This window comes from Populus euphratica, unplaced genomic scaffold, assembly GCF_000495115.2.
Source record: "Populus euphratica unplaced genomic scaffold, PopEup_1.0 scaffold65.1, whole genome shotgun sequence".
Classification (NCBI taxonomy): domain Eukaryota; kingdom Viridiplantae; phylum Streptophyta; class Magnoliopsida; order Malpighiales; family Salicaceae; genus Populus; species Populus euphratica.
The window spans coordinates 503,882-525,882 of record NW_011499943.1 but is presented as its reverse complement, the minus strand read 5'-3'; the positions used below and the strand labels follow the sequence as shown (position 1 = coordinate 525,882).

At 34.5% G+C, this 22,001-nt stretch overlaps 1 protein-coding gene across 1 annotated transcript; it reads right to left on the bottom strand.

Annotated features, from left to right (window-relative positions):
* Positions 1–876: 876 nt before the first annotated feature.
* On the bottom strand, positions 877–13,724 carry LOC105137237 (Niemann-Pick C1 protein-like). The gene is made up of 39 exons (XM_011042920.1): positions 13,474–13,724; positions 13,031–13,107; positions 12,846–12,945; positions 12,645–12,752; positions 12,443–12,559; positions 11,969–12,119; positions 11,267–11,514; positions 10,907–11,086; positions 10,695–10,771; positions 10,505–10,622; positions 10,002–10,085; positions 9,333–9,428; positions 9,052–9,153; positions 8,745–8,813; positions 8,509–8,604; positions 8,318–8,425; positions 7,524–7,637; positions 7,284–7,367; positions 6,980–7,108; positions 6,696–6,894; positions 6,452–6,595; positions 6,267–6,310; positions 6,038–6,121; positions 5,876–5,944; positions 5,698–5,774; positions 5,554–5,623; positions 5,281–5,430; positions 4,765–4,830; positions 4,461–4,605; positions 4,238–4,302; positions 4,079–4,144; positions 3,709–3,802; positions 3,128–3,164; positions 2,927–2,984; positions 2,708–2,818; positions 2,323–2,390; positions 1,674–1,740; positions 1,523–1,591; positions 877–1,212 (listed from the first exon to the last, which is right to left on the bottom strand). The coding sequence occupies exons 1-39, from the start codon at positions 13,543–13,545 to the stop codon at positions 1,126–1,128; spliced, it is 3,900 nt and encodes a 1,299-aa protein (XP_011041222.1). The 5' UTR covers positions 13,546–13,724; the 3' UTR covers positions 877–1,125.
* Between the last annotated feature and the right edge of the window lie 8,277 nt (positions 13,725–22,001).

Below are 22,001 nucleotides of genomic sequence, written 5' to 3'. Positions count from 1 at the left end.
AGTGTTTATCTAGTCATGAGTGCATATCACGCCATCCTTTTTCTTAATTAAACGGTCTGATTTCTTTTTGGGTATCTCTAAATCAGAAGGTATTTGACATAGTTTTTATGTATGTTTTTTTTAAAATGTTTTTAGTTTTAAAAACATTAAATTAATATTTTTTTAATATTTTAAAAATATTAAAATATAAAATAATCTTAAAAAAACACCTTATAACATAATCTCAAATATTCCCTTTGAAAGCTTTTTAAAATTAATATTTTTTAAAGATTTAATGTGCTGATATATATATATAACTAAATTAATATTCAAATAGTAAAGTTAGATCAAATTAGGCTGGCTCTAAATCATCAAATTGATATGCAAACCAAATTTAGTAACTATAATTACGTTCTATAAATTCTTTTTTATTTTTTGATACGTAAAATATCTCAAATGTTTATATACATTGAACTAATTCTTATATCCTGAATAAAACTTGTAAAACATGATTTATACCTAAATTGATATGCGAACCAAATTTAGTAACTCTGATTATTAAATTGATATGCGAACCAAATTTAGTAACAAATTTAGTAACTCTGATTACATTCTAGAAATTCCTTTTTGGTTTTTAATATATAAGATATTTCAAGTAAGCTTGTATACACCGAACTAGAACTGGATACCTACACCATGAATAAAACTCATAAAACAGGACTTATACCCTGTGATTTCGTCGTATTAATTGACAAAGAAAGTCCAGCTGCAAACCATTGAACGAGTATTATACTTCTTGACCCCTCCACTGGCCGACGGTAAAATAATGATTATGAAAACATTATAGGAATTCACTAATAGAAAGAAAGCAAAGATCAAAAGATAACGGGACAGATCAAAGGAAATGAAGCACAGTCGATTGGAATCAACAGCCAAGTGTGCATCAAAAGAAAATAGACAAATCTGTAACCTTGCAGCCCAACCATTTTCTTCCTGGAAAAACACTCTGTACTTTACATATTTCAGGACCCATTCTGAGCGTTTTTGCTTCACTAACTATATATTAAACTTTAGTATCTCGAAGAAAAGAAAAGAGAGCATATTGGTTAACCTACAAAACGAACTATGATACAGCATCACAGCTTCTCAGGGCCTCAAGGAAACTGATAGCCGGTCTTCTTGCTTCTCGACAAGTTTACATCTTGAAGGTGGACCGAACATGCTCAGAACAACCTGCAAACAGTTGGTCCAGGGGAAGATAGCGTTCTCTTATCTGTTCTATAAGAATGCGAGATGAAAATTTACAAACCATTCCTAAAGCAAAATAGAAAACCTCAACTTTCCCCGAAGTTTGGTTCCTAAAAGATGAGACAACTTTTTATTGATTGATGTGTTTGTCCAACTTCGATCTAGGTTTATGAACATGCTACATTTTTCTTGTCACTGAAATATACCCACCAACATCTATTTTATGATTGACCCAGAAAAGAAGCTAGATGGTAACAATGAAGTGAAGAGGGATTTGGAAACTCAACAAGCTTACCGGTAAGAACACCAGCCCATGCAAGAAACCAAGAAGAACCAGTGCGAGGTACATTTGGAAGTAATAAACCTGCAGAACACGAGAGGGACATGTTAAACAAACTGGGAAATATTGGCTCTTGTGATGGGAATTTGAATGGAGGGACACTAACCACAAAAACTTCCGTCCTTGAGAAGCAAAGAACAATCACGCCAACTAGCTTTGTTAATGTGATGCCACTGCAAAATTACAAGGCAGAGACCTTTTTTCAATAAGATGGTTGTGATTAATACAGAACTCCACTTTGAAATAAAAGTAGGTGATTTGAGCTAAGAATCGTGCTTAGCAATGATCTATGCATTAATGGGGTGCGCAAAAGACATTATAATTTTTCCCTTTCTTGCCTTTCTATTTTTAAAATTTACTTCTTTCATGGTGCATCTCTTGGAAAAAGGGAGACTGCATCAAACTTCTTTAAAATAACATGTGAGTGGCGCATGTTATCTGTTCTTCCCACTATAATAAAATTATCATAAATCAAACCACCTTGAGTTTTTTATTTTTTGTTATCTTCTGATGATCTTTGGGTGATTTTTTAGGAAAACACGTGACTTGCAAGTGATATTTAATGATTAAGAGGGGAAGTGCCAATCAAAAGACCCTATAATTTGTGGGTTGAAATCAGAAAATAATAATTCAAGAGGTGTCAATCAAATCGGCCTATAGCTGCATTATCGCTAACTTGTAAGTATCAACAGAGTGAGCAGCACGGAGGTCTCAGCAATCTAGTTCATAATATGAGCCAGAGGGAAAAGAGGAACCTGAAGACAGAAGCTCCCATTGTACCCAAAGCATCCCTTACTCGCCGGTCTCTATCACCACAACTCACCTGTTTAAGAACATGAAGCCAAAGAAAAGGTGTAATAGCGCATCAAGAAGAACCTTAGAGCCGAAAGCATGAAATTTCCACATTCGGGAGGGAAACAAATTCCCTTGTTGCGTTCTTAATTAACTACTAGTGAATTAAATATTCTGATGCGATATGTAATGGGCTCTAAATCACATGTTAACTACCAAGCCAAAATAACCAGATGCAGGTTCCATCTATTTTTCTTTTAACTGAATGAAATGAAAGAATGAATTTGAAGTTCCGTTGAAGGAAAGTAGACAATATACAAATAAAATGGAGAATGATGTGATGCTAACCGAGAAAGCATGTGTTAAATGTACACAGAACTCAACACCAATGCCCACTGACATGACAAGGTTGACAACAGAGACTGCATTCAGTTGAATATTCAGCATTGCCATCACACCCTGTGGAGTTTCATCTTGTAAGCAGAGAGATTATACTTGGGCAGAACAAGTTAATTATTGCAAATAAAATGAAAAATACATAGATAATGATAAAGGAAGCAGAGTTACCATCAGATCCACGACTATCATTGCCAACACCAGCAAAATGATCGCAGAATTCCATAAACTACATTTTAAAGAAAGTTAGGAAACAAAATAAGCACAAAGTCATTCTCCAATACAGCAGTTCATCTGGAAAGAAGAACCGAACACTGAAGCCAGTATTTTTTTGTCAATGAAAAGGTGAATATGGGTACATAGAACACTGACCTGCAAGTGATGACCAAGCAAACAACAAATACAGCTCCTGGTACATCACCAAATAAAACCAGTCAGTTGAGGCTTTATAGAAGAGAAAATGACTAACAGTTATACTAAACTAAATAATTCATTTGGATTTGTTAAAAACCAAATAACAATAAAGGTTTAAGGTACAAATATGCATCAGTAAATGTTTTACTCAGACAGCCTACACACTGCATTTTTTGTTTCAGATCTCCGGGTCATTATCATCAAACCACTGTGTGATACATTTAATGATTAAAGATATAGGCACAGGTAGTACAAAATCGACAAAACAATCTCTTCAGTCTTGAAAAGCTTGAAATTTTGTTGAATATGAGTATAGAAGAATAATAAACAAATGCCTAGCTCCTCAGCAAAAAAAAAAAGAAAAAAAATGCCTAGCTCCTCAGCAAAAAAAAAAAAGAAAAGAAGTAATTTGTGAAATAAAGAGAAGACAGGTTATCTTCAAGAATGCAAGAAAGTGAGGTAAAAAACTCAAGCATGCAATCCATGAACTCCTCACAAAAAAGAACGTGCCAGTTTAAGGATTTCTAAAGATTACTAACCAATAGCTATAGCAAGGTTGATCAATGCGGTCCTCCATATATCAAGGTATTGTTCAAAAAACATATAAAATACAGAGTATGGGAAGATCTCCATCTGCAACAGAAAACAAATATCATTTAAGAGACAGCCTTACTAGCATACAGCCAACTATGATACAAGTCTTCTGCAAAAAAAAAAAAAAGGTGAATAAATTCATAAAAAACCAGTCCTTCAATGAGCACAGAGCTAGTATCATACAAAAGAAGAAACAAAAGTTGACCCTCCTATCATAGGGGAAAAACAAGATTGAAAAATCTGACAAGGATAATTTATTTAAAAAAATATAGCATCAGTCAAACCATGTGGTATTCACTTTCTCTGATTTTTTACCTTCAAAGAATCAGAAACCCTTGAACTGAACTCTCGAGCAGCCCTCATTGAATTGACATAGTCAATCTAGAATGAGATGCAGAAAATGTTAAGGTCTTTACACGGGAACAAGAAACATATCACATTGAGAAAAATTTACCATCAGAAATCAATGCCTACCTGCTTGTTCAGAGGCGTGTGATACGTGCGGAAGGATGATGCTTGAATAACACCATTCTCGTAGCCTGATAAGGAGAGAGGGGGGTGAGGAATTTATACCCATTCAAATAACAAGCAACCATATGGCATGCAGCCGAACTATTTTAATGCATGCATTCGTGTTAGCAACTTTCCCTAAATTTATTAAAATGGATTGAAAGAACAAATTTCCAACTCAGCAAACCTTGCAGATCTATACTGCTAGTGTAAGCACCATGGCCACCTTTAGCACAATCAGCAGAGGGCAAAGCACTGAGGAACAATGGGAGTTTCTCCTTGAATTGTGATGTAGATGGACGATCATTATTCAGATCGGAGTGACGGAAGCACTGAAAAATTCCAAGAGTTATTATTAGTTGATCCTGCTATGAATGAGAAATGATAGATGCTACTGCCTTTATAATTGACAGTCAAGCACAAATCATTTTGAAGGTAAATGGGATGAAAATTGTTTAATAAAATTTCAAGAAGAACAGAATGTGGATTACTGTAGTACAATCTTTGCACACCCCACCAAGACCACATGAGCCTGTGTCAGATGAACAACAAGGAAACTGGGCGACACAGGAAAAAAGAATCAGCTTCAGCATTATTCAGTGGTATGTAATGAGAATAAATAATGACATCAATGAGAAGCAATAAGAAGAAGAGCAGAAAATAGAAAGGTACATTTTAATTGCAAAACCATAATTACCATGGTCACACCACACAATCATCTGCAATAATCAGCAACAGGGCCTTGCAATTGGCCTTATATTGAACACTGGTGGTGCCATTACCATTTGATTTAAGCCATTACATATAAAAAATATTACACAGTGAAAGTAGATATTTGAGATAAAATTCATATCTTACGTCTTTTCACAACAAAATCCATAGAAGAATTTAATGACCATATAAACTACATAGGAAGTGGCGCCATGTGACCATCATAGTAGGCAAAAATATGCTCAAATTTTCATGCCAGAATTTAAGCCAGCTTTTGTGAAAGATTATAAAACAACCTGATCATCAGGGGGGCAATAACTCCCATTTGTGAACTTCCTGCAGCATCCAAAAGCTTCTGGAGATATCCATACAAGAAAATCATCAAGCCATGAAGCAGCTGGCATGGCTATATAAGTTGATTCTGGTGTTAATGATGCTCTTGCAATCTACAGCAGCATGAAGACAAAAGATTCTTGTCAGATGAAATACGACCATTCCAACAATTAATGCCCGTAAGGAGTAAATATCAGAGTGATGTTCATTAGATAAGAAAAGGAATAATGATTCACCTCATTTAAAAGAGATTTTGAACCGCATTGGCTGATGGAGCACAACTGATTTGTATGACTTGATTCTGAGCTGTGGGTGCAGTATTATCAGTTCAAAGATCAAAGCAAGGAAATGGAAATTATGCAAAAAAGCAATGGAATTACCTATAATTGTAGTTCTTAACTACAAAATACAGTGGTGGGCCAATTCTGAGATACTCTGAAACATTATTAAAATAACCCTGCATGAATCAAAATATCACATGTTTAACTCGCCAGACAACAATAGAACACCATAACAGATGCATGTAGCAAGTTATAAAGCAGTATCAAGAAAATGAACCTGAAGATATGAGTCCTGAGGTAGAACAATTTGTTGTTCCAAACCAGGTTCAACTCGAGTGGTTAATGCCTACTTGGTCCATAAATATGACAAGTTAAAGAAAGACACCTAAGAGGCACCTAAAGAAATAGGAATATGAGAGAGTAATCTTGAGCATCTCACTATGCAGGCCAATGTGAACGCAGAAAAGATGGAAATAACTGCTATCTTAACTCCCCAAAGACTGAGCATGGGTGCATAGATCTCCTACAAGACAAGAATGTCAATTTGATTAGTGAATAATGTTCAGCAGCAACACCCATTCTTCAATAAGAAAATTGAGCACCTAATCTTAAACTAGCATTTGAAAAGATGTAACTTCTATAAACATTTCATAAAATCAAGTTAGTACCCTCATATAACGTGCCAGCAATCCAGGTCTTCTCCCACCAATTCCTAATAATTCACATTGCATTTTCAATCAGGAACCATTCGAGTTTACAATAAGGAACAAATCAACGCAGTTAATGAAACCGTGTGGAAAATGAGGTAATGCATCAAATAAATATGACTTGTAAATAACCTCTTAACAAATACCTTTAGGAGTGTCTGCATATGATGATGAAATTTTCATACACGGAATGCAATCGACTCTCTTATCCTCCGCTCGCAAAAAATCAAAAACTATCAAAGCTACAAAAGCTGTAACTTGCAGAAGGAAGTCCAAAAGAACAGCGAGTGCTGCAAAAGAGGCATGACATAAAATGGTGCAATGATTTTGAAAAGAAAAGTGGAATAAAAATAATAAATGTCTTAAAGAAAAATGATTAAAATATCCAACCAGCAAACATAGAGAACACACGGCATGCCGGCATAGGAATGAAACTTCCAGCTGCAAATGCTAAAACTTCAGATAGACTAGCAAGTGTGATGGATGGCCCAACTTCGACAAGAGCATTGCTTATTCGTCCTTCTAGTGGCAACTCCAATGGTTGCCGCTTAACAGCATGCACCAATATGCACATGTTATCCACCCCAACCTGATATGACAGAGAAGTCTAAATGATCAATGCAGGCAAAATGATAATGCCACATGAAGTCTAAATGTAGAAGAAAGAAACTTACAGCTAATACAAGAAAAGGAATAACTTCCATGATGATTAATGTAGACTTTACTCCAATGGCACTAAAAAATCCTACGGATCCAAGAACAGAGAGCATGACAAGCATAACTCCAGATAGACCAAGCAGCACCTGGAAGTCAACCAATCATATAAACTGAATGAAGGAAAGGGAAAAGTTTAAGAAAATATGAATATTTAAAACAGAAAACCTCACATTCACAGAAATACAATAAAATACTATGTGATAGACTCTGGGTTCTACACAGGTAGAGGATAAAGTTCAAGCGATGTAAAAAAGAACATACCTTAGATGAAATGTAAAATGAAGATAAATGAAGTGTGTCACCCAGAGTAAGAGATATGTAGGCAAACATCACAAGATAGCTAATCTGAAATGGAAAAGGCATCAAAAGTTAGCTACACAAGTAGCATACAACAAATAACTTGTTGTTTGCAAGCCCTGGGCATTTATCATTGCACTGAACAGTACCTTATTTAAAACCTATAAATGGAAATGTTTTTTCTCTACCCAGAAAAGAGCTCACCAAAATAGTAATGACATCTGCGGTACTTTCCCTTTTTAATTCCTCCTCGATGGAGCTTTCCGATGAAAAAGAAAGGGTGAGATTCTTTGACTGCACCATTGGCAATAACTCGTCCTGTCACATAAAACACATGAGATGATTGAGATAAAATGAAGCAATGAAATGATGATACAGATATATGCTATTAAATGGTCTAACTATTCAGGACGATACTTGCTCTTTGCAGCAAATCCAATATTAACAGAATGACACTTACAGTTTGGATCAGATGTCTAATATCATCTCACTTACTTCTGCTATCTGAAGCCCCTTGGTTTTGTTCTTAATGAATTGTATCATCTTTCACTCATTTCTGTTTGTATTTTGGTTCATTACCTTAATGAAATGAAAAGGATCAGATTTGTACTCTTTCTAAATTCTAATATCTAATATTAGAATAGAACTTACACTTGATAGAAATATTAGATTGTATAGAGTTGATGAATGAAGCAGATTCATTAAAAATTCACAGACAAAAAAATGGAAAAAAAGCATTCATTCTCTATATCTTACGTCTATAGTATTTTTGCCCTAGGGGTTCTCCTTTTCATTTTGGCTACTAAGGAGGGTGGTCTATTGCTCAAACAGATCAGATCCTTTAGTGTTATCTTATTTCTCTCTCTTCTTAATGTTTGTGTCAACAAATATTAATAACCATGAGACACAATTCGGTAAACATGTTTATAAAAAATGGAGAGACATGGATGTTTCCAGGAACCATATACACAATCACTGGACTGAAACAAAGAACAAACCTTCACTAACTGAATAAAAGCCTTCTCCCAAGCAACAGCCTTGTCAGTTTCATTCCCTTCTTTATCAATCACATTGTTTACTGGATAAGTTACAATAAATGCGGATGCCTGTCCCAGAGAAGTAGTCGGAGGATTATTATAGACTTCTGATCCAGTTGTGTTTTCTATTTACAAGGACAGGAAACAAATACCTCCGAATAATTATTCCCTGAGAAACCTCCCAAGGAAGTGCTTGGATCAAGGGGAGCTTTGAAGGCACTCCTACAAGTGTCTGCAGAGGTATAATGCTGAAATAACATGGTATCATCATAATAATCAGGCAGAGAATTATTGGAGCTGGAGGAAGGGGTGGAGAGGAAGACATGATTTTTGAGATAATTGTCTTCAAGCTTCCAAGAACATGGAACCTGAGACTAAAAAGATATACCTGGAGACAGTAATTCACATGCTCAACTCCTCCATAATTTTCAAGGTTTCGAGGATCCATTTGGAAGTACTGGGAGAGGGGGGGGGTATTAGTGAAGAATCAAAATCAAAATAAGTACCTCTAGGTTCATCTTTCGTTAATGGAAACACATGCAACTGTAACAGTGGCAAGCCTTTGAACCACTATAGTCCTATTAATATTGTTACCACTAAGAATGGAACAAATTCGTTTTCACATATTTTTAAGCATTTCATTGCATACCAAAAAAAGAGATAATCAAACAGAAAGAAAAAAGAAAAAAGGCAACCTGTAGTACACTTTGAGTGGCACAATCTTTGTCCAGTGGCTTCATGCAAATATCAGTCAGAGATACCATTGATCCAGAGTGATTTGCACGGATTCCATCAACCTGTCAAAGCTGAACACTATTAACCTAAGAAATTTCAGATCATCCTTTTCCAATAGGAACATGGAAAAATAATCTAATAGAACAGCAAATGTAAACTCAATTGATGTTCCTGACGATGCATGCAACTATATGTTACCCCAAATTTCAAGAAAGTGAGTGATACCCGACAAAATGAATACCTTTTTTTGTATTTCAAAAAGTAATTTGATGTTGTTTTCTGTCACAATACTTGGTCTTTTCTGTGCCCCAGCTTCTGGAACAGTCGCTAGAATTAGCTGGAAAACATGTCACCAGTAGTTCTTTCCAGAATTAGAAGAGGAATAAAAATCTGGCAACTAACTAATCCAAGTCAAGTAAACAAAATGGCACATGGATAAATTTTTATCATTAAAAATCAAATATTACAAAGCAATCAGAACACTGCATAGTGGTCTCTGTGCTCGAGCATTAAGAAATAAAAAAGGCAACTATCACATCCAGCGGGTATGACAATACACATGCATGCACATTATCATGATAAATACAGCATTTACTGGTGATAATGACAGATGTAGTCAACCTATTGCAGCCATTTTCATGGCAAGAGTTTGTTATGATAAGGAAAGGCATAGCAAAAAACTGATGTAAGCTGGTTTGCTGTACACAGGAAAGAAAGGGAGAGGAATTGTTCCACAAGTGATGACAACAAACAGGATCCAAGCCTTTGTGAGGCCTTGAAACTTATTTTCAGTCTCTAGAACCAGCATCTAGAAGGGTATATGTGCGCACATCAAAATAAAAGCACATAAGGAAACTAGACTGGAAGCAAAAAATAAGTAAGAAAAAAAAAATGTAGAATACTGCAAAACCTGCTCAATTCTGTAGAAAGGGGCTAGGTGAGTGTCAAAAAAACGTTTCTCTTCAGCAACTTTACTCCCGGGCCCTACCCATAGCTGAAATAGTGCAAGTATTAGCAGTTGACTGGCATATGGAGAAAAGTAGCGCTAATAAGAGTATAATAATGAATACTAGATTAGACTGATTGCCCAGAACTTAAAGCACGGTCAAATGAGCAACAATATATACTTTTATGACTTCTCCAGGAAACAATGGCTGCACTCCCCAAATAGAATATTGCCCCCAAATTTGTCACTTCCAAATGCATATTAGCATATCGTATGCATTTCAATAGATTCATTGAAATACACTAATTCTTTCCACAGATACTCGTCAATTTGGTTAATTCTAGCATTTGTTGGACCCAAAAATGTCAGCAGTAAAGACTGCAGAGTGGTTAAATGATTAAAACAATCCCTTTCTTTAGGATTTAAACAGAAAAGATGAAATAAGCAATTTGTATGTTAAATTCTACCTTCTCAGGCCGTGTCTCGACCTTGAAACGGATGAGGCCTACACAAGGTAGAAGAATTACAGCCAATGACAAGCTCAATACAAGGATTGGATTTCTAGCAACCCATGTTCCATATCTCCTGAAATAGAAACAAACTAGGGTAAAAAATAATTCAGCTACACTGATAGCGTTAATGGCATAGACAGTGGACCTGTAGAACTTTGACATATATCCTTGCACGATTGAAAGCTGTACCCTGCTTCCAGTTTGAGGAGAATCTTCAACCATCTGGAAATTAGTAGTTAAAAGAATTCAGTGGCGAGGAATTGGCCTATGAATTAAGGAATCGACCTAACGATCAGATTAAGGCAAAAAAACCCTACAAAATCCACTCAATAAGAATAGGTTGGGAAATGGAGGCACCTGAGCAGGAAGGTTCTCGTCCTTCTTCCTGATAACTTCACCACTGTCCTTGATATCTAACAGTGGATTCATTCTGGAAGTCTGGTTCCTTTCTCTTTTTCGATGAAACAAACCCCATCCCAAAAACATGGAAATCAATATAATATAAAGGATTGTTAGAGCAAAGTCGACACATTTGGCCTGCATGAGTTGAGCAATGAACAGTGAAAATGAATTAGACGAACATATAAATACTTAAAAGTAACAAAATCAAGGCATGTCCAACGGTATTTTTCAGCAAATTACTCTGCGTCCAAACCAAAAACATTAAATCAATGGAAAAGGATAAATTCGAAAGCTATATACTGGATGATAACTCGCCTTGAGAGATCCAATTCTCACTGCACAAGAACCCCCTTCGTGATGGGGAGGAGGAGCAGTATTGGCACAAACAGGAGATTGAGGGCAATCACCGCAAGAACAACCCAACGAAATATCACCGCATGAATATGTAGAAACATTCATGGGTTTCATTCCAGATGACTCCGGAGCAGTAGGCTTGAATGTCATAGCATATGGTGAGCCTGGCACATCAAGTGGGGCTCGTCTACCAATAAATGCATACCACTCTGCCAGAAAAAAATCATGGCATAAGCACTATAACTTAAACAAAATCACAGAAAAATCATGCGTGGAAGGAATAAGTCAAGGAAACCTAAGAAACTACGACTCAAACTTCCTAGGAACACATAATCTTCCAGAATTTCAGTGCTATCTGTCAATTGTGGTATGGTGAATATGGAGGGCACTCATCCATCAGGAGTTCTTCCTCTTGACAGAAATTCATTCTGAGGTGGCCCCCACACCTCTGCTTCAACCCCACCTTCCAGCAAAGTCTTCAAACCCAAAATCATCATCAACCACAGCCCATGCATCTTAAGATCAAGGGTACAAATAGAAATGTCGTGTTAACAGCTTCAACAACACCCTCGTCATGTGTGAGAGATAGAGAGGCAGGGAGAGAAGAGACCAGATAGATGGGAGCAAGGAATCTAAAGCTACAGCTTTAAAGTAAAAAATCACCTGTAAAATTTTGAGCACCAGCACCTATAAAATTTAGAGCTCGAGTGTTCATGGTCCCAAACTTTACTTCCTTGCAAGATTCATACAACCCTTCACCAAAAGAATCATATACATAAAAATCAATGCCACTCACGGTCAAATTGCCTTTAACCTGAAAAGAGAATAAGAAACCTTAAATAAAATTACATTCTTCGACACCAAGAATTTCCAACAAGAATTCTAACAACCATTAGCTCAATCAAAAACACAATATTCAAAGAATAAGCTATAACAATTTCACATTTCCACTTTAAAATTTAGAATATTTTATTATGTGAGGAATAATAGGATTAAAAGGTACGTTATATGAAGATGCATTGATTCATTAACTAATTCATAGAACGGATTCAACACTAAGGAATTTCCCTTGCTCGTGATAATACAAGAACACAAAATATCTCTAGAAACCCAACCATAACACCAGGGACTACAAACCTTAGCCGTATTGGTGACATTGATAAACGTGCTCTGATGTGGAGAGCATGTAAGCTCACAGAACAAATTCAAAAAGTTTCTCAAACATGCTGGACAGCCAACCAGAAATGGAATTGCCTGGAAAACATTCATAAATTAATACATACACATACAAACAGACACAAATATCGTTACTCTCAAACATCAAACACGAAGTCTATACTTGCTGAACTTGTGACCGTAACGTGTCGAACTGAGCTTCTGAACAACAAACATTGCCGGTGATTGTAGGACACAAGCTTTGGATCTTTTGTGAAAGCAAGTCATCTGGCTGAGAGACAACAAAAAAATAGTATATCCAGGAAGAAAAGCAAAACGCACCATCCAATTTAATTAAAAAAAAAAACAGAGAAAATCCAGATACCTTCACAGAAGGGGATCCATAAGGGCAGTTCAAAACTTTCCCATCTTCACGTGCTCCACAAATATCATACATTGCACAATATTCCTCTGAGTGTCTCTCCCTGCAAATGATTTCAAAATTAAATAAATCATCAACCCAATAAAATCCAACCCTTTTATTTTAAGCAAAAAAAAAAAAAAGCTCACCTAGATGCTGCATTCCGTGTCAGAAGCAACCGAGTATCAGACCTCTCCCCGCTGACTATAGATACAGCAAATAACACCTGAACATGCTCAAAATTCAGTCCGTAAGTTTATAGAAACTGAAGCAAAAAGACAACAAAAAAATCCTCAACAGAAGTTCGTCATTACAAACACACACTATAAGTCGCAGTGACAGGACACGTAACGAGTAAATCGAATGCTTCATTTTCTTTAATTTTGAATAAATCTAAAGTTCTACGAGCAAATTATAGTAATTCTAATTTTTTACTGGGAAGAAGAAACGAAAACAACTGAAGGTTTTTTCTTATTTTTTCATCAAATTTTATCATATATATTTTTTTAAAAAAAAATTCTCCAAATGGACACATCTAAAAGGAAAAAGGGAAAAAATGTGATGAAAAAAGAAAGGAAAGGAAAAATCTCGCCTGAAAGAAAGAAATCCAAAGCAGAAGGAGCTTCATTGTCTTGCTTGAGAACTCCATTGCAATCAGCGTCATGAACTCCGCCGTTAATTACAGTAGCTGTTCATGGAGAGAAAGAGACGGTGGGGGGAAGGGTGCGTAGCTGCGCTTGTAATTTGTAATGAGAGTCAAAAGTGTCGGAATTTATAGTTTTTATACGATAGCAGTGGTTCTCAATTCTCTGGAAGCTGGCACTGGCAGCATTCACTGTATTCTAGCTATAGTTATAAGAGCTCTCTTTCTGGGTCCACCTTCTTGGGATCTTTTCAGAATACGGTAGTTGAGGTCACAAAATAATTGGAATTAATTCAAAAAATATTTAAAAAATATTGAAATGATACTGTATTGAAAAGAATTCTTACTGGCATGAGATGATGATTCCTGCCATTTCTCTGGCCTCTGCAATACAGACTTCAGTTTTTTAAAAATATTTTTAAGTATAATTTTTAAAATGGTCATGATCTCCCAACTAAGATGAGTTGATAAATCTATCGATCACTTATAATACATTTTATTGTTTTTGATCTACATTTGATTGAGATCTTGAAAGAAAACAAGTTAAGAGACAAAAAAAAAAATAAAACATGTTTCTCTGTCTTTTTTTAAATATTAAAATTCATTTTAAAATGAATTTTTATCTCGATCTCTTTCATGAAGCGCGTTCTTTCCCCATTAACTTCTGCACTTAATGACATGTGACACTAGCTAGACGCAAGGATTTCTAAATGAGTTTTTGACAAACAAGAATGTTTTGTTCCACTGGCAAGAAGGAGTGCAGTGGAGGTGCACGCTTGGCTCTTTGCTGCGGCTTCCCGTTCTCTCCCAGTGTGAACCATTTTCAGCTTGGGGTTGAGTGCAAGCAAGTAGGTAGGTGAAAGGGACGCCTTGCAATTCTTTAAAGCAATGGGAGAAAAAACATGGCCAGGTCATGTCTTTGATCACCATACACTCACCTTTTACGAACCAATTCTTTGAAGATTGTTAGAAACTAAACTCCCGGTTGGTATTGTGTTTTGGACAGGAGCCGGGTAAATTTTAAATAAAACCATACACTCACCTTTTACGAACCAATTCCTTGAAGTTTGTTCGAAACTAAACCCCCGGTAGGTTTTGTGTTTTGGACGGGAGCCGGGTAAATTTTAAATAAAATTTAAATTATTTTTTATTGTTTTGATTTATTGATATTAAAAATACTTTAAAAACAATCATTATCCTATTTCCAAACAGTAAGTGAGAGTCTATTTTAAATATATTTTTAACAAATAATGTAGAATTTAAAATGATATTGAAATAAAAATGACTTGTATCTTTTTTATGAGTAATACAGTATAAGTTAACTTATATATATAAAAAAAGTTAAGAGTTATGATATTTTATTTTTTATTAAATGAAAACTCTAATTCGATTTTATAAAAAAGTATTTATTTAAATAAAACTTTATTTCTAGCTAAAAATATTTATGATTTGTTCGAGTTAAAGTAAAAAAACAATAACTTGAATCGACTGTATGGTCACAAAAAGTCCCTTGAGATCAAAATTATGCATTATATATGGTCATTCATCCCCAGCTAAAACGGAATGTATTATTCCTAAGTACTAGGTGCTGAAGTATTTGGAGTTTTCTCTTGGTACTAGGATGAATTGAACCCATACTGTTACCTTTAAAATTAAGCAAGTATCACTAGCAATGTACTTTTATCTACTAAACGACGTGGTTTTTATTTTTATTAAAAAAAAATAATAATCTTCATGACTTGTGAACCAGATTTTATTTTATATTAAAAAAACGGATTTTGTTTTTATTTATTTCATGATCGGTTTTCTGGTCAATTTCAATGCCCACATGCCCTCCCCCTCCTTAATTAAGCAACATGCACTTCTCTTGCAGCCCACTCATCTTTAAAGCATTTCATGCATGAAAACGACGTTGCCTTTGAACGAGGATGTCAGCCACTTGCCGACAAATTAGCTGCGGTCCTGGTGATCTGCTCTTAACAATGAAGAGAAGAAAGTCGAAAACGGCATTTGAAATCACAACTAATTCGCCTGTATTTATAGATTTGCCCTTGTCGGAAGGCAATTTTCTGCCAAAGTACAGTTGAAAGTTGTTCTTGCCGGAGCTAGCACGTTACTGACACTTGCAGCTAGCAGTTCTCCACTCAAAATTTATATAAGTTATCCAAATTGATATTTCTTAACCACTGATGAATCTAGAATAATAATATAAAGAACAAGCCAATATAAATAATAATACAGACAACAAACCAAAGTTATCAAACTTTACTGGAGAATATTTAGTTCATGAGTTGATGATGAAATTTATTGTTTTTAAAGAAATAAATATGTTTTTAGTTAATTTTATGTTTATTTATTTATTTATTATTATTATGTTTTTCTAGTTTTTCTATATAAAACACTATAATTATTTTTTTAACAAGTAAAACATGAATACATAAAAAATTAAATATTTATAGTTATAATGTTCTTAATCTTTAAAGGTTTTGACATGTGAAAAATTTCATCATCCTTTGCTTTTAATTATATCACTAGTTAACTGAGATCGATTAATTTATTTACAAAAACAAGGTTATTTTGAAAAAATCTTTTTAAAGTTAAATGAGTTTTGAACATGTAGTGGGTTGGCCTATTAATTTACTAAATTAAACCAAGTCAATTTCAAATCAAAGTTTAATATGGGTATAGCAAGCCATATCGGTAGAGCAAGCCCAATCATTGGAAAGGCAGGGGATTGATACAGCGCTGCTCATACTCTACCATATCATTTAGCAAATACTTAATGAGCATGAGGCCAACAACAGTATGGGGACAAATGGCGAGAGTCGCCAGAAGAAAACTGGCAACAAATCGTTCGGCTATTAGCGTGGGTGGGATTAATGATGGTTAGTGTGATGGTGAGGGTCCAATAGACACTGCTTCTAGATGCTGGACCCAGGTGAGAGCGAGAGAGAGAGAGAGAGGGAGCAACACAACTGCGGGGTTGAGTGTCCTCTCCTGGCCCTAGCCGGCCCCCCGCCTTCGGCTGTTGGCTTTTAAGGACTCTTTTCTATGTTTTGCATGAATTGTTTTTACTTCTTCCCGTCCTTCTAATGTCAAAAGACGAACACCCGTTTCATGTCATGATTGCTACTCATCTGACGTTATCATAGCTCGAGAAAGCCCAGCCACGCCTCGATCATGCAAACTTCCATGCGTTGTGTACTTATGTACATGTAAAACTTCAATTTTGCCTCCAACCCATCACTTAATTCTCAGTTAAGTACCTCTAAATCTTCTAGTAATACAAATCCTATTTAAACATCTATAATTTCTAGTGATAGTTAAAAGTCTTTATCTAATTTACACGCACTCGTTAATTAAGTGCTGCATTGAGTTTTTTCATACACACATGTTTGCCCTCCCTCCCACAGAAAAACTTCAGGCTAAAAGCAGATTCTCTATGTGTATCTAGATGGAGCTTTCTCATGAGAAAGTCAAAAGCTGTCAGATATCCAGATGGACTTTTGTACGTAGAATTCTATCTTTATTTTTCCCTTTCCAGCTTTCTTCTTCTTCTTCTTCTTCTTTTTTCCTTTGTCGACAATCAACCAATTTAATTCGACGAAACTCAAATGCTAATTGAATTTGATGAGATTTGAACCCCCATTTAGCTTAGAAAAATACAGCCACGCATACATATGCCATTGCTATAATTAGTATATGTGAAGAGAAGCTCTCTCAGTCAAATTATCATACTTAGATTGCCAGACGTATAACTTTTATGAAATTTTTACTTTCGCAGAATTTACATGATGTAAATACTGGGGCCCGTGATATATGGGCACATCTTGGACCTGTATTTTTTTGACTAGTCGAGGACCTGCCCCCCTTGAATTCAGAAGCAGGCTTGCTTAGATTTCAAGCATTTGACGTCTACAGCTAGCTCCACGCACATTGATCAATTGCATTGGCATGCAAGAGAGTGTCAACCCTGCATGGCCATTCCAGCAACTTTGAACACGCCTGGATCAACAATTCATGAACGCTTTTGACACATGATTACGTGGAATCTCTTTCTTATATAATTAGTCTCACATGCATGTGGATCATGGAGAGGGTGAAGACAGATAGAGGTTAGGAAATTCACAAGAAAATGATTGGTGATTATTAGCTGTTTATTCTCAGTCAATGAATAAAAGATGCTTAACGATGTTTAGCGTAATTTGCTGTTTCGCCATTCTTAGATATTTATTTTATTTCTTATTTTCATTTTCCAATCTTTTTTCATTTTCATATGTTCTAAGTGAACCGTTTATATTTTTTTTATTCATCTGTGTATATGTAAGTGTTATTAATCTAGTGGTGGATCTTGTTTAAATTAATATTTTGAGGAGGCAAGAATAATAATATGGTATTATTAATTATAAAGTGTATCAATATTAAAAAAATTATAAACTGTTTGGTTTTAATTAAAATAATTCTTTTATTCCATCCTATACAACGACTTGTCAAATAACTTAAGGATCTTGGCCATACAAACACATGCACTGAGTTGTTAAATAACGTAAGGGATTTTACCTCATAAATATATATATATATATATATACATACATATATATATAAATTCTATTATTAAAAAATCAAGTGCCAATATATAATCATGCTATTTACACGAAGGCACCTAATTGAATGATTTTTCTTCAATATTATGAGTAAAACTGCAACTTTTAAGAGTACACGAAACCAAGATGTAATGTTATTCAAAATTAACCTAGGGGGCTAATTGCTTCCCCTGTCCCTTGAAGATCCCCCAATGCACCAGTCCATATTAGTAGGATGTGGGAAAAATGAAATGCTGAGCTCATGATCCAATAACCTGAAGGTTTGGATTAGAAATGATGTTTATCATATATCATGCGTAAGCTCTCGTGTGCGCAAATCCATTATAAACATGGAAACTTGGTTTTTTTTTGGGGTGTGTGAGGGAGAGGGAGACAATTAAATTTAAAAATTTAAATTATTAGGTAAGGTTATAAAATATTATTTATATTATTTTTTAATATATATTTTTAAATAAAAATATAGAAACTTATGAAAAAATCAATTCAATTTAAAAATTTAAATTATTAGGTAAGGTTATAAAATATTATTTATATTATTTTCTAATATATCTCTTCAAATAAAAACCCCTTAATTTTAAAACTTGCATAAGCATATATTAACTTATACTTGATTTTTATCAAATAAATAAAAATAGTAAAATTTAAATTCATGATTATTTAATTATTAAAATTGTAATATCATATTAGAGAAACAATTTAACTTAAAAGTTTAAATTATTAAATAAAATTATTAAATAAGATTTTAAAATATTATTTATATTATATTTTATGTGATATTGCACATCTTGAGGTTTTCTTGAGGTCGAGGACTGTGTAATTATAAGAAATAAAGTTTTTAATGTAAGCAGGGTCAATGGATCCCTTAACTATTAATAGGATTAATATAACAAATCATGTTTTAAATTATTCTTGTTATAGCTAACCTCATAATTATTAATTATTTCAGTAGTTGTGATGGATATAACCAAAAAAAAGTTATTTTTAATAGATGAATATAAAAAAAATAGAAAATATTACAAATCTCATTGAGGGGTGAACGTAATTAACCAAGGATTTTATTTCTGTATCATCAATCGAATCTCTTGTTTCGCAACCAAGAATTCGAGGTCGAGGAATGTTGAAACCTAGCCATGCATATGATTTGTTTACCCTGACATAATTTTGATGTGCGAGAGTGGCCCTAGCAACCATAAAATCTGGATGAACCTTCTCGCATTGTCTCTAGATTCTTGGCTTTTTTTTATGAGTCCACATTTGTATGCATCAACATCACAAATTCTGGCCTGATTCCACTTATTACCTCCTGCTGCTGCTCATTTATCTATCATTTTCTTTACTCGGCTACTTGTCGTGTTCTGAATCGCATATACTCCTAAATAAGACAAATGAATCAAGTGGCATCAGTCTTTCAGCTTTCAACCCACTTCTTTTAATTAGGGCATTAAATAAGTTGCTCAACATGTGGCAATATATGCAGTGCGATTGTCTGAGGCTGTGCAGCTCTGTGAGGCAAGCAGTTTCTAGATCCAAGGACTGCTGGGATCTTGTGCTCTGTGATGAAATAATTTTGAGTTGAGGGTTACCATGGCCTGTTCATCTCGAGCCATGAGATTTTCTTTCTAGTTATGTCAATTAAAAAGTCCAGCTGGAGGGTCACTGTCCCTTTTACGAGGGGCCGCTGTCCCCAAACAGTTTAACTAGAGGATGTCACTATATATAATTACAATATATAGCTTGAGCTGGATTCATCATTCAGGAATTTCTTAACATGGAGAAACGTTTTATAGCTCATGATTAAGCATTTGACTCCGCGAGACAAGACACAACTGTCTGCCTTCCATTTCATGATGTTCTAGGGCATTGGTTGATGGTTGATGCCCTTGAACTTCACACAAGGCTTGAAGCAGCAAATTAACGCGGAAAGCATAAAATCTCATTAAAAAACTAAAACGAGGACGGAAGTTTTGAGTTTTTTTTTTTTTTTTAATAGCATGGTCATAAGCAGCAAAATAGCACAATTGAAAAAAGAAATTACACGTTATTCTTATCAATATAATTCATTAAATTTTAATAATAAGTTGTGGTGATGAAAAAAACACAACACATTAAATTTTAAAGGGTTGCGCTGTAGGATTAAAGAATTTTACGTAGACTGATGAAAAATTCAAGATGACGTGCTTGTTGAAGAAAACAGTATAATCATTTAAGATGTGCTATTTTTACTCAAAAAGAAATCTCAGCTCTGTTATTTTTTTTCTGATTATATATACAATTTAAACTAACTCATGATTTTTACGTTAATGATTAATTGAAAATAACCACTAATTCATCAACTGCCAATAAAAATCAGAGTGTATATGTATATATAAAAATTAAAGTGATGTTTTTTAAGGTATTTTTTAATGGTTTTGATGTTAAAAACTAAAAAAAAATTAAAAAATATCTTAATATATTTAAAATTGAAAATCACTTTTGATAAATACTTTATACCATATTATTAAACACTCACCCATATATGTATCCTTCTTTGTACAAGCCTCTTGAAAGTTTGATCCTAATGATAAACACTGCCATGAGATTCTTCCACGGTCAAAAAAAAACTTCACACCTGTAAACCATCATTGATGAAGAATATAGAGCAAAAATTAATCAACTTAATAGTGCAGAAAAAAGATAAGATAATAAAAATCATGGGTTCTTCATCTTCATCATGTAGTCATGATTAGCAGGGAATGGCACCGAAGAAAGGGTCCACAGCAGCCACCATCCCACTAAGAAAGAAGATCACGACGATCCCTTTTATGACATACTTGGCATCATAAGAAAGGGAGCACTCCCCTCTTGGATCAAGAAAAGGGTGGCCGGCAATGGGGAGCGTGCAGCATGTGGAATCATGCTTCTAATTAATTGTGATTACTGTGTTTAATTATCAGTAATTAGTTTGGTATCAAATCATGTTTTATTAGTCAATTTGAGGTCTCACGTGTACAAGAGAAGCATGGGGTTTATACTATTTAATCTGAGCACTAACTCGCACAGCATAGTTGCATATAATCCTAAGGTTTTTATTTTCGATGCTTTAAATTGAATTAAGCTGTCAACTTTTATGATTATTTGTTTTTCCGTTTGGATTTGATATTTTTTTTAATGTTTTTGAGTGATTATAAAATATCAAAATTAAAAATAAGTTAATCAGTCATTTTAATATATTTTCAATTAAAAAATAAAATACACCACAATACGACTCATACTTAATTTGAACGTGCTTGCAGCCTAAGCCTACCCATATATTTGTTTATTTATTTTTAACATTTAAGAGCTTTTTTTTTTAATATATAAATTATTAACTGAAATTATTATTTTTTTCTATATAATTCCATGAATACTATCTCCTACATCGATTTAACAATAAATCATCTTAACACTAATTCTAAAATTTGAATTCAAACTTCAAATCAAATAAAGAGATAAAGTTCCTTGATCACCTAACCTGAATGCTACAATCATCATCATCATTTTATTTACTAGCTCGAGGTGTCTTTCTCTATCAAGCATGGATCAAAATTCTTGTTCCACAGTCTTTCGAGCTCCAGTGAATATGGCCACTGGCAATGATAGTCTTGACAACTCCGGGCCGACATGGACTGCAATTAATCTGCAGAGCTTAATAATGTCCTGGCAACTATAGGCGCCTCTCATTCTTATCTTGTACTTGGAACTCAGCAACTCCTGTGGTCTGAAACTCAGAATCATTGTTTTCTATCTTTTTCGTCCTTTTCAAACTTCAACAAGAACTACATTGTTTGTATCCAAAAAAATGAAAAAATCAAGGAGAATACTTAACTTCGTCTGAATTACTTGTATATGGAAATG